At 31.2% G+C, this 13756-nt stretch overlaps 2 protein-coding genes across 2 annotated transcripts in view; both read right to left on the reverse strand.

Annotated features, from left to right (window-relative positions):
- Nucleotides 1-3018, reverse strand: part of LOC106681230 (uncharacterized) — a 32829-nt gene extending 29811 nt beyond the window's left edge. The window contains exons 1-2 of the mRNA XM_014421438.3: nt 2343-3018; nt 249-364 (exon numbers count right to left, since the gene is read on the reverse strand). Of these exons, the coding sequence (XP_014276924.1) occupies nt 249-364; nt 2343-2859 (633 nt within the window). The 5' untranslated portion in view covers nt 2860-3018. The remainder of the gene's footprint in view (nt 1-248; nt 365-2342) is intronic.
- A 3287-nt stretch (nt 3019-6305) lies between these two features.
- LOC106681250 (phospholipase B1, membrane-associated) lies at nt 6306-13756 on the reverse strand. Its single transcript, XM_014421474.3, has 7 exons — nt 13615-13756; nt 12332-12569; nt 10019-10245; nt 8479-8638; nt 8218-8363; nt 7005-7173; nt 6306-6916 (listed from the first exon to the last, which is right to left on the reverse strand). Exons 1-7 carry the CDS (start codon nt 13720-13722, stop codon nt 6717-6719), a joined length of 1248 nt encoding a protein of 415 aa, XP_014276960.1. The 5' UTR covers nt 13723-13756; the 3' UTR covers nt 6306-6716.

Genomic DNA, 13756 nt, shown 5'->3' on the forward strand with positions numbered 1-13756 from the left:
ATAATTAAATCCGTACAGCAACAACCCATGAAAGGTCTGGGGTGCAGTACTTTTGTTTGTTGGTTGTGTAAGGAGGTGCTTTGGTCAGAATCACGCTCGACCGCCAGATTTTCACGCGATTAAGGATACCCACCTTCATGAGGCTGGAAGAAATGATATTTTTAAATAGTTAAGATCTATCAATATCTATCCTGTCAACATGTTTCATTTCTTTTTAACTTATCAGCAATATACATAATGAATAATACCCCAGTTTTTTTTACTCTAGGCTTCCATCTCTTTAATTTCGGTTTCTTCGATACAGTTTTTTTGTCATCTTCTTTTTCGTATTCTTTATCTGTAAGCTCAGCCACTGTTTTGCATACTATTTGAAAAACACACATTTATTAATTTCAAGAAATTTTGAGATAAATAAAATATTATATTTTTTTTCTTAATTTTGTACTTGCAGAATTCTATATTTGTGTTTCCTGTATCATACTAATGACAATATTACTTAATTAAACCCCTTATATTGTTTAGCCATGATAAAAGTTTGTATTATTAGTGTACAATATGAATTGTATTTGAATTTATACTTGTTTCCAAGATAAAATCGATCCGGACAAAATATTATGAAACAGCTTGAAAGTGTATGTATAATAAATGTAATATATAATAAATATAATAAGTGTATGTATAATAAATATAAGAAAGGATATTAATTAAATAGAGTGCATGATTATATTTTTCCATATCATACCTTCATAATCTGGAGGTAATAAATATAGACGTACTCCAGCTTTGAAGAACCTCCAATATTATAATATTAGATATTTAAAATACAAAATTTGTAGGGGTGCGTGCATCAGACAACTTTCACTTACCGTTCTGGAATGCGGACATTTTTAATAATATTTTTATTTTTTTGTAGCTATGAAAATTAGTTGTTGTTGTTGATTGTTGCTTAAAGGCGTAAAACCCTCTGGTCATCAACGCCTATGGCATGATAAAAGTAAAAAAATAAATAAATAAAAAAAAAAAAAAATCAATAAAAAAATCGAAGAGGAGTTATAATTTATAACGAAGGCGATGTGCTTTTAAAAATTCAAATACTAATGTAATTTTAGCTTCCTCATCTGTGAGGGCTTCTGATAAATTTGAGGTCAATTCTATCCTGTTTATTGTTGGCAAATAGTGAGTACATTCTTCAAAAATATCTCTAATCGTGAGAATGGACTGACAATATTTGCACGTTGGAGGTGGCAGTTTTCTGATTAGGTGAGAGTGCGTGAGGAGAGTATGACCTATTCTCAAGCGGGCTAGAGCAACTTCCTCCCTACGGCTGTTGCGGTAGGATGTTGACCATGGTTTTACCGATCGTTTTATTTCTTTTAATTTATTCGGAGAGCTTCCATCCCACTTGGCCTGCCATTTTTCTAATATTTGTAATTTAAGGGGTGTACTGAGTTCTGAAGGGGTAAGAACGGCGGTGCCTCGACCAGGGAGCGTGAGTGCCTCTCTGAATGAAAATTAGTATTTTGGGGTTTCTCGAGGTACGGATGATGGATATCAACGTCTTCAAGGCAAAAATACAGCAGTTTAACAAAATACAGCAATATGATTAGAAATTGCGAGTATCGGGCACGCTCGGCTGTCTCCGATTTTTGAGTCTCTAAACTGCTGTCTCTATTGCTTTCCTTTAGTTCATTATCAAATTATTTTATATTTCATATTTATACTTTTTTATTATTGTAAACAATGCAAAATGGTTAATTATTTCAAACACACAAAATTAAAGATACTGTAGATTTTTTTTAAATTTTGTATTTAAGCGATGTTTAACTATTTCATGAGGATAAGACCAAGCTGATATAAATGATCATTTATTTTTACATGGATATACCGAGTTTAATCAAAATCTTTGTTGAGGGAACCTCTTGCCTCCCTTAAAAAAACAAAACAATTTTTTGTATATTCTGGTTTCACCCAAGACTGCAGTGACTGTACAATCATAAAAGCATTTTTTGGGAAAATCTAAAAAAATGTGTAAACTAAATTACATTGAATGGCATTTCCTGTTGGTCAATTTTATCGAAATAGCTGCTGTGACATACCAGAAATATAGCAACCTTAAATATGTTTGCGCTTGGCTGTACACACAAACAGACCGCTTTGCGGGACTTGGTTATTTCGACTGAGAGAATCTCAAAACGTATATTTCCGTCGAAAATTCCAATTCGACTATTCCGCATTTAGGTAAGAGAAAGTAAGAATAAAACTTTACTTCTTGCATGAAACAAAGCTTACCTGCCTTTAGTAGTGGGAAAGTCAAAAATGGGGAATAGAAAATAGTGAATTACCTTTTCGTTTTTCCTCCGGCTGCTCTGTTTCATCCAAATCGCTATTTAGAAGTGCTAAAAGGGAAGGAGTTTCCACGGACTCAGAATCATTAGACAACCTTTCGAAAGTCGTGTCGCTTTCGGTCTCGTCGAAGTGGGGAAACCTCGGACCGGACATGCACTCTATGAACCCGATAGATTCAGCCGTTACGGAACCGAGCTTGATATCAGTTCCTGGCAACTTGTAGAGGCTGTGCAGCGACTCTTTATTCTTCTCTAGAGGGCTTTTCTTCTGAACCTGTGCACTCGCTTCTTCTTCCAAGGCAATCATTTTCGGTTTCAGTTTCATGGCTTTGCTGAAAGCATCTGGATCTTTTATAGCTCGTATAATTCTTTTTATGTCTCTTGCCTTCTCTTCTTCAACAGACGGTTGTAGCATGCGATCAGATATTTCTTTAATCTTTTCAATGGTTAATTTGACAAATTTCGGTTTTTTGACTTCTTCCTCGGGATCATGTTTCTGCTCTTCTGCTTCCATTTCGTCGATTTTAGCCAAGTCAGCCTAACTTAAATTTTTGAGAACCCCTAAAATCCTTTATATGATTTGAAATAAAGAGAAACAATTTTATATATGATTAAGAACCACTATTCGCTAATTGACTGTTTTGACTAATTGATATCTGTGACTAATATTCATAATTTATCATATGTTTTGAAATATGTATATTTCAAATTTATCCATACATGTACCACTACAAAGTTGATTGTAAGGAGGCACGTAGTAAAAATAATACTCCACATTATCTGATTATCATATCTTCCACCATTCAATATTAAATGTTCTGCTTTTTCCCATTGAAAAAAAAACTTTTCTTAAATGTTTCGGTTCTCGTCTTCGTCCCCGTGTTGATCATATGAAAGCTGTTTTCACCACTGAAACCTGTTCAAATTTTAGAACTTTGTACAATGCGTGAAATTGTGCTTTCGCTAATCTCTCCAGCAATATTTTTTTTTTAACTTTTCTATCGATTCCACTATATCATCTACAGCCTTCTTTCTTCATGTGTGTGGTGTGAGAATGCCTGGATATTAAATCCGCTGTGTACATCCTCAATTATCAAAAACCATGCCAACTCCTTAAAAATAATTGTCTGCGTTTATTACTTTTTTAGTCTTTGATCTCGTGAGTTGAGAACCTTCAAGGTATCCTTATGATGTAGTCTAATAGTATATGAATGTAGTGATCTTTTTCTAGTTACCAGCAGTAGCGCATAGTTTGGTGTGGTATTCAGTAGTTAAAACCATCGTTTTGTAATATTTCTCTGTACCTCATCTATCTTTTCATACTTTTTGCCTCGCCAAATCTGAATTCCATAACAGAGAACATCATTTTTTACTGCATCGAATACTTGTTATTTAGCGGATATTGAGACTTAGTCTTGGATATTGAGACTCAGTCGTAGATAGTCTTATTCCCATGTATTTATACTCAACTACATCTTCGACTTGCTGGTTTTTATATATCCAAACCTCATCTACTGCTGGGCGTCCATAACGTTTTGTTTGGAAAGAAAGGAAAAGTGATGTTGATTAATTCATTAAAACCGCTAAAAAAAAATGGAAGAAATGGGGAAAAAAAGTTGTAAGCCTCAAAAGAAACTCTTTTCCCCCTCTTTTTAGTGGATTTCAATAACCTAAAAATGTAGTGGAAAAAATTATAAAGACAGTTTCAAATCGCCCTCCAACCCCTCACCACTAACCTTCGGTACATTGCTTAACTCTGTTATTTTCAGATAAAATACAACAATTAATAAAGAAAGAAAAATAACTGTATAACCAATGAAGTATCTCGGGTTCCAGTACTTGTTTTCTTTTCCTTCCTCGCCTTGCGGCTATACCGGATTCGGTTTTTTAACAGTAGCAGCGTTTGATAGGTGGCAAGGAATCTTATTAATTTTCTGCCTCCTCTCCAGATTAATCTTCCACTAGTCTTCCTGGTACCGGTACCATTTATCTTTTTGGCGCCCCAAGGTTGTAGTGGGCTTCTCCCACAGCCACCGGAAATTATCTTCATTCACTATCGAAAGTAACCCTTCCTCACTGGGGAAGTAGAGTATTGCACTTTTCATCACCTTGAACCCTTATACTTCAAACGTGATGGTCATGGCACATGCTCTCCTGTCTCCAAAATACCAAAATAGAGCGTAAGCAATAATACAAACTATAAACTTTGGTATAATCTCCATTCAGTGTGAGTATACACTTTTCTTGTAACCATTGTCTATATTCTCTTCAATTGTATTGTTCTGTATCTTTCTGAATAATCTCCAAATTTGTTAGGGCATTTCACAATCCTTATAGAAGATTTTTCCGAAGCCCCCATGTCTCCTTTCTTTTATATATTTTTAAGTAGAACTTCTTGCAGAAGTAGATCCAAAGATACAGTCCCCATTTTAGATTCTTTACTTGAAAAGCAGTAGTTTCTTAACAAAGGTTATGCAGGAAGATGATCTAACAAGGATGATACTACCACTAGGTTTTTCAAAAAAAGATACCCAAATCTCTAGGATGACCTTCCTAGTTCAGATTCAACCCTCTATTAAAACTCGATGTGAGTCCAGTTCCTTGTTCCCCAAGTTAATTCACTCCCTAAAATGAATTTCTAAAAAATGTTCTTTCCTCATCACTTATTAATGAGAAAACCTTGTTCTCTTCATCTACTCAGCTGTTTTGTTGAAAAAGGGAATATGTCAGAATTAATTAAGATTTTTATTTTCTCAAATTCATTTTGAGAAAAAACAGCATGCTCTCTACATGATAATGCTTATCGCCAGAAATCAGTAGGGTAAAGAGGTTCTGGACTGGACTTGGAGAAGTGCAGACATGGAATAGATAGTGAGTGGTCTTCACTCCAAATAGATAAACATTTACCATGAATCGATGACTGGAAGGTATGGAGTGAAGAAGACTTCAAGAGTCCTACTACTCCTATCACTCAACTCAATCATTCCATTTTTTTTTTTTTTACATTAACATATATTGTGTAATACCTTTAGTCCAAAAATATTTCATTGCACTGATTAATATAACCCTTGAAAATTAACAAGAAATAAATTTTGTGCCTCTATATACACTAGAGTATTGAATAATTTTATCTTTACCTCCCCAAAAAAAACATTTTAAAAAATAGTGGGTATTTTAAATATATCACAACTTATAATACACTAAAAATATCAATTTCCTTTTTAATTAATATTTTTAATACAATAACAGATAGACCATAGAGTCAGTTATGACCCAGAAAAAATCAAATAAAAATATTAGAGCTTAATGACCTCCTCTCCTAAAACGTTAGGGAAATGACAGAACATGAGGTTCAAACATATTCATCTATAATACCTATGTTTTGGGCCTAGAAGTCATGTTAAAATTAGTATTTTATTGACTTTAGATGACTCAATCTAAATTTAACAGAAATTCAGGGGATGAATTTCAATACAATAAGAATACTATTAATAGATAATGAGCTATGACACTGGAACATTGTGATTATCGACCACTATTAATGCTGTCATCAATCCCTCCACATTCCTCGTGTTCAATGATATTGATATATTTGTGAAAGTCAAAATCACATATTAAAATAGTAACAAATATTTTAAACAAAACTGATTGTAAGTAAGGAATGTTTTGTCCATTTTATTTAATTGTCACAGAACTATTGAAACTTGAACTTTAAAATCTAATAATTAATACCCTTAAAAATAAATTATATTACTGAAATTCATTGTTTTATCATCTTGCAAAATCATTTAATGGGTTTCATTTAATTTAAGAAAAGGATAGATGTAATAAATACAAGTAAGGATAAATCATTAAAATAAAGGTTTCAATTTAAATTTGAGGTAGTTTCTATTAATTTATTTTATACAATATAAATGAGCAATATAAATACAGGGGTACTGTAGAAATCAATCGCTTAGTAAAAAAACAATCATTCAAATCTTCACTTATTCATATTATCCAAATAAATAAATACTTTAACTTTTTAACACAATTCATAAATATATTTGTTTAATTAACATTATTTTAATGATAATGTAGACTAGATTCTAATTTGTTACCAACTTTACAATTTTAATTAATGTGTAGAGTTTTAAATCTAAAGGAAATAAACTGTAATAGAGCTTAAACAGATTTTTAATAAATTATTTGAAAGAAATGGACCAGCTCTTTTTGGATCTCTTTCGACAAACTCTTTTTAATTCATCTGGTTTCTACATCATGATAAATACCTACGCTCACCATACCAGATGAATTAATTACCAATTTAATAGATGAAATAAATACTTTGCCAGAGATATTTCTAAGTGATTCTGCTTAATTTTCAATCGTTTATAATAACTTCTTTTTAATAACAATTTTTTTTAGGCCATCTTGTCTTCCTGTTTTATAGAAAGCAATTGAGTTATTAGTTGTAAACAAATATGGATTTTCTTCTGTGGGGCAATAAAATTTGTCGAACATTTTCTTCATTTTTCCAGTTGACTTAGCTCCAACTGGCTCGAGCATGTTGTTCCAAAGCATATTAGCGACTGGAAATTAAAAAAAAAACAATTTTCTAAATAATTTTTACTTATTGATGTGAGAAGTAAATCAGCTTAAATAGTTTAGTATATTTACCCAATGCATGCCCCTTTTGACTGAAATGAAAACAATCATAAGTAATATACGAAATATCAATAACCTCTTGCAGTTTGTGTTTCTCATCGAGAGGCATATTATATGCAGTAAAAAATGGTTGAATTACAACTGTAAAATCAGGTTTTACATTGTATCGACCACTTTCGATCTAGAAAAAAAATAGTTTTAACAGCTTAACACAAAGTTAAATTTATTAATATTTTAATTTGACTAAAATAATATATGTTACTTACTGAAATCCATTCATAAATTATGGATAAAGAACAAGCTTTAGATAAGGAAGAGCGAAATTGGTTGGAACACTTTTTTTTTTTCAGAGGTAGGGGAAGCCACAATATTGCTGAAATTTTTTTACTCTTGAATGACAGTCTTGACTAACATATTCCAGACTTTTTCCATCTTGGAAAATTATTGTCATACTTTTTTGTTTACCTAAATCCTTTACTTTGTAGGAGACATTAGACACAAGGGTGGAATATTTAGGTCACAAACCAAAACTTCTGATTTAACAACTGATTTGATTACATATTGATGAATGTTTATGAAATTTTATTATCACCTGATTAATTATGAATTTATTTCAGTAACTAATTACACTACTTCAATTGAATGATTTGGTAAGAACACGACCTGTTATATAATTAAGTTAAACCTGGATAAGTCAAAATTGAGGGTGTGGAATATTGTAATTCACATTCCAGCATAAAAGAAAAAACGTATGATACCTTCCTGGCATCATCTGACATAACTTCCCAACGAATGAAACAAAGGCAAAATTGTTGTGGAATCAGGAAGGAGATGGTCGGTTGCTTGAAACCTCCAATTTATTTTGTCATCTTAAAAATTAATTTCAATTTCTTATTCTTTTTCTACATGTCTATATAGGAAATCAAGCCATATGTTCCATTTATCTTCATTCTGTGGGGCAAGTGGAAATGTTGACAAAATATATACAAAATTTTTACTGTAAAGGAAGAGCCAGGCTTCGGCAAATATTTGGTTGATAAATGATCCACTATTCTTGCGAGTAATCAATATGACATTTCAAAATGTAAATAATATGAAATTGGATTTAATTTAATTTTGAATTTGTTGGACTATATTTGTATATTGTTTGAGGTTCATAAACGTTAATTTCAAGTGTTTAAACAATTATAATATAATTTTAGGTTGCTACATTAAGTTTTCTTACCAATTGTTTTTCATGCTTTTGATAAAGTCTAGCCATTCTTGCCATTGTCTCTAGGGGGTTAGATATCATGTGATAGCAGGAACAGAAAAATCTGTGAATAATTCTACAGACCATTGAACGTTTTAAACGAACACTAACAGTCACATCTGAAAATTACATTATTGTTGTTTTCAAAGTTAGTGAGACATTGTAACTAATAAGTTACTACAAGACTTATCAGCTCACACACCCATATAATTAAAACAAACCATTAAAACTTACCAAGCGCAGAAACTAGGTTGACAAAAGCTCGTGGCATATTGTCCTGAAGATAGTCTAGAGCTTGACGCAAATTGTAAGCATGTGCAGAAGGAGAAGATCCCCTTGCATTATAGCACTGTCCGGTGCAAAGATCATTTGCACCAAAAAGAATTGTTACCAACTTGAAAATAAAAATGAAATTTAAAAAAATAAATATTTCAGTGAAATAGCAATATTTTATGAGTTTTCAAAAAAGATGAGGTCTCTAAAAAAATATGAAAAATTTGGGCATGTTTTTACTCTAAAAATTAAGGATACAAAATATATTTTTGAGATTGAAGTTAATGTTTAAGTAAAAAATTAAATCATCTAAATCAATAGAATAGTAGATAACAAGGACCATAGCTAGGCAATGGTGAGACATGCTCCCACCAAGGGCACAGGTACAAAGAGCGAAAAATTAACCATAAAACCATTTTTTATTTGCAAAACTAATCATTTTCAAATTCAGATTTAGGTTTTCTTTAATAATAGCATTGTTTTTATATTAAAACAATAAGCAAATTCTAAATTTATTCAGGTATTGGTGAGCGCAGATGAGTGGGTATAACACAATAAGTGGGTATCTACTTAAGTATCTTACTTGACATAGAAACGTAAACCTCTTATGGTACCATCAATTTTAGTGCATAAAAGTGGATGATACAGTAAATAATTAATAAAAGTAAACAATACTTTTATAGGATGGACCATAAAAGATGGGAGGATACAGTAGCACCCAACACCCTCATGGTACCTGCTACTTGCAAGAGGCTGCAAAGCATAGATTACTCTCATCAAGGAAGCCAAGAACCACAGTGGTCTGTTGTACAACAAATTAGCTGTAGTAATGAAAGAAAAAAAATTACTACATCCTAGTTAACACTAAAATATGGATTGAAATGGTGATAGAAGGAAAAATTAAATTAAATTTTAAATAAGGGAAAAATCACAGAATGGGTTTGGCTTCAATAAATGGTCTACCTGCATGACATTCTCCCCTGCAAAACTGGGTGGAAACTTAATTATATGATTCATGAGGAAAGGTTATTCCAATATCGCAGGGCTAGCATGACGAAATGACACCCTAAAATGCATCAAATAAGAAGGCCAAGAAATGGTTTAGGACGGTATAATCAAGAGTTGCAGTTTCATATGCTGGGCATTAAGAATGAATGAGTGTTTTACATAATTCCAAGAATTGTAGTTAGTAAAAAAATGTTGACTATTATTGAATACAAAAATGAAGTTTGCCATTTAAATAGTCAACAAAATAAAAGTTAAAATTATACTTATCTTTACCATCACACCATGATTAAAACCCTAGGTTTTTGGTACTCAAAATTTTTTTATTACAAGTTCGGTCAGTATTCTTAATCTGATATATCTATCTCAGCCTGAAGATTAAAATAAGTTCAACAATTATTCAATTAAAATTCATGCATGTATTTTACTTTTTAACTTAAATATAATAAAAGTAATTTTATAAAGTATAAAAATATTTATTTAAAAAAAAAAAAACCTTCCAGTCAGTTGCATATCTTTTGCCGAGCATTTGTCGCATCCTGGCCACCAAAGTCTTGGCCTGGTTAACAGCACTACTGTCAGCAGAAATTGGAAATGCAACATTTAATGCAGAAACTGGAGTCAAAAATTCAGCACTCCCTTGAGAATAACCAGTTAGATTAGGATTCATCTCTTTTAAAATGTTAGGTAGTGTGAGGAAACTATGCCAATCTCCATCTCCTCCTGAAAATTAATTTAACATTCCATCAAAACCATCACTTCTTTAAGATACCAAAATGTATTTGAAACAGACTTTAGACTTTTAGACTAATATGTAGTTAGTTATATATAATGTAAAATACTTTTCAAGACATGAAAAAAACTTTTAAAAACTACAATTACAACTCATGAAAGGTTAGGGTTTCAATACCTACAGTAAAACAGTACTGTTTAATGAACAACAGTTGTTCAAGGACATCTCCTTTGTTCTTTGTTCAATATCATGCTCAACCGCCCCAGGTTTTTTCCCTAATTAAGAGCCCTCTTTTCAGAGTCCTCCCAAACCCACAGGGCAAATCTAATATAATAAATAATTATCTACTACAGTCAAATTTGAATCCAGCCCCAGAAGATATTAGGAAAGCACAGATATTCATTAAGCTACTCTGCTACCTTTATTATTTATTTACAATAGATTAGACAAATTAGATAAAAGCCTTTTTGATATTTTTTTTTTAGTTTTAATTATCTATACTAATTTAACTTATTTCTCCCTCTGACCTCCTTTGAAGTATAATTATAAGTTCTAGTCAATATCATAATCCAATATACAACTACTACACCATTATTTTTGAAAAGAAACAACTATTTAATCAATAACTTTCTTCTTTGTATGAGGCTTACCGATTTCAATTTTCATTAAAAGTGACTTCTCAAAAATTAAATTTTTATTAATCATTTTTCAAGAACTATAATGTTATATATCAATTAAATTATTTCAAGAAAAATATTGAACCCTTTATCACTTCTTAAAATCTTCATTATAAGATTTTTTTCCAGACCCAACCTAGTTATGAAAAAGATATATTAAAGATTTTTAGTAAATTAAGAAGAAAATGTTATGAAAATTAAACATTAGTATATGGATAGCACATAAGGAATTTGGAAGCAAAATGAAATAAAAAATTAATGCTATGGATAAGAAAAATATGTAACATAAGATAATGAAAGACTGAATATGAGGAGCTGGTAAACATTGAAACGTCCATTATGATAAAGATTTTAAGAAGTGAAAGTTGAATTTTTCCTTGAAATAATATAATTGGTAAAAAAGCTATGGACCTCTCGGCCACACTGAAAATTACTGATGGGTATCCTCTAAAAAACTTCTAACACTTCTTCCAACTTTTGATACTGCTGACTTAGAAATAAAAGCCAAGAGGAGTGAAAACAGTTATCTACATAAAGTTAAATAAGAAGTAGCACAACTCATATAAAGAATAGGATATGGTTCTGGACATCAGATCACTTAATCTCCTATGTAAAGAAAATAAAAAGCCTTATTCGCTGCAAGGATATAAATTGAACATTTGTTTTGTAATCATTCATTACGACAATGGTATATATATATATATTTTCAGTGAGAGAGACATACTTTAAAATATCCTACAGCCTGTTCTAACATGATAACAAATTTTGTAAATTTTTAAATTAAGAGCTCAATACTTTTCTGTTTTACCATAAAAACTTTAGTAAATTAAAATATTAACTAAAATAAAGTTAAAATTTGTTTTAAATTAAAAATGCTGCCTTGTGAAAGCCATGGCAATTAGATTTGAAGTGCTCTTGGCAACATCTGTATCTCTAATTTGTCATGTCTATCAGTAAGAAAAGTTTCTCAAGGTGTATTATAACAAACATAAAGGCTTTGTGTTCCTTGGAATCCATGTTATTGCAGTAGTACTTGAAAGTTACTTGTTGTTCGAGAATCATCAATAAAAGCATTAAGTGCTCAGATTACATGTTTTGTTTAATTTTTACTACCATTTGAAATAAAATAATCTTTGTTCTAAATGAACGCAATATACATAAGTATATTCTTTACTTAATAGTTTACAGTTTTAACACTAAAATTGGAATTTTCCTAGTTAATCATCTATTTAAAGTCTAGAAAAACAGATAGAAGTACCTACAAAACATTTATATTATTTATATACAAATATATTGAATTCTTAAGATGTTGATACATTTTTTTTATTGGATTACATAACTTTGCTTTTAGAATTCTAATAAACAATTAAAATTATATTTTTGATTAAGTTTTAAATACCTGCAGCCCATGAAACACCCCTGCTCTCTATGAAGGATCCAAAAGCATTGCCTGCCATGGCACCATTGCCAGCTATTAATGAATCTCCCATCGCAGCAACTACAGCCACATCTCCTGGCCTCAGCCTGTCCACTCGGTCAGGGACTTGGGGAGATTTGTCGAGGAAACATGGAAACTTCACCTGCTTTGCTACCTTCTCCTGTTCTCTTGGATTCACTTCTGCCATCCTGGCAGATTTCTATTAACAAAAGTAATTTTTCTCTAATTATATTTCTAATACATATACTTATGCTTTAGATAATGTAGCATGTTTCTTACTGAATAGCACTTGCATGTGAGGTGTTACATAGCATTTGCTATTTGAATTGATGAAGGCCACAACTTAACCAGTCAATTAGTGTCGAATCCAAAATTAAATATAATGTGTGCAAGAAAAGTGATACAATTATATAATGAATTTTTACCTTAATCTGCATTCTGTGATAGTATTGAAGAGGATCTATATTGTTAAACACAAAAAATATTTAATGGTATAGGGATAGGGAGTATATTTAATGATACAAAAACAAAAGCTTATGATAATTGTATTCTGATTATCATTATTTTATCATAAACTTCTATATTTGAATCTTGGAACTGTTGTACTTTGCAACTTTTTATTACATTGTTTTTAATTTCATTAAATACAGAAAACTAGTACTTAAATAATAGTATAGCTAATGATTCAATGACAATATTGCAATAACTTTGTATGTGACACAAAGGACATCATTAATTAAAGGAAGATATTAAAATCTTTTTATCCAAAAAACAAAAAAGCCCAGAGGGCTCCATTTTCAACCACCACCTCAATTATCAAGCCCGTATATGTAATATGGAACTAATCAAGATTTTTGTGAAATTGTGTATTATAAGCTATATTATAACTTTTTCAAGAATTTTCATTTTATAACATATAACCACGACACACTGTTCCTCTATATCACTATTAGATATGGATAGAGCCTTGAGTTTTTGCTGCAAAATGAAAAAGTGATCCCTATAGCTTGCAAAATACAATAATAAAAAAATGGAAGATCATTGATTGATCTTGTGTAATTTACAAAATGAAGATGTTCCGAGTGCAGCCAAAAGTGCTCAAATAGTTTATTTATAAATTGAGTTATTTTGATCACACCCAAACCATCTTCCTTTTTTTAATAAATAAAAATGTTGGTAGGTTTCTTATTGCATATGTGAGCTCAATTATATTTCAACTTAAAAGTATTATGAAAGGTTTTTACCAAGTACAAAGATACATCAAAAGGGTTGAAGGTAAACTTATTTTCAGGGGAAAATTGCTGGGCGGCAGAACTGGCAAGAAAAACTGCCACTACCAAAGCCTGCAACATCTCGGGAGTCCATCAGAACCAAAGCAGTTGATGC

This window comes from Halyomorpha halys, unplaced genomic scaffold (assembly GCF_000696795.3).
Source record: "Halyomorpha halys isolate HHAL.00 unplaced genomic scaffold, Hhal_1.1 Scaffold321.1, whole genome shotgun sequence".
In the NCBI taxonomy this organism is placed as follows: domain Eukaryota; kingdom Metazoa; phylum Arthropoda; class Insecta; order Hemiptera; family Pentatomidae; genus Halyomorpha; species Halyomorpha halys.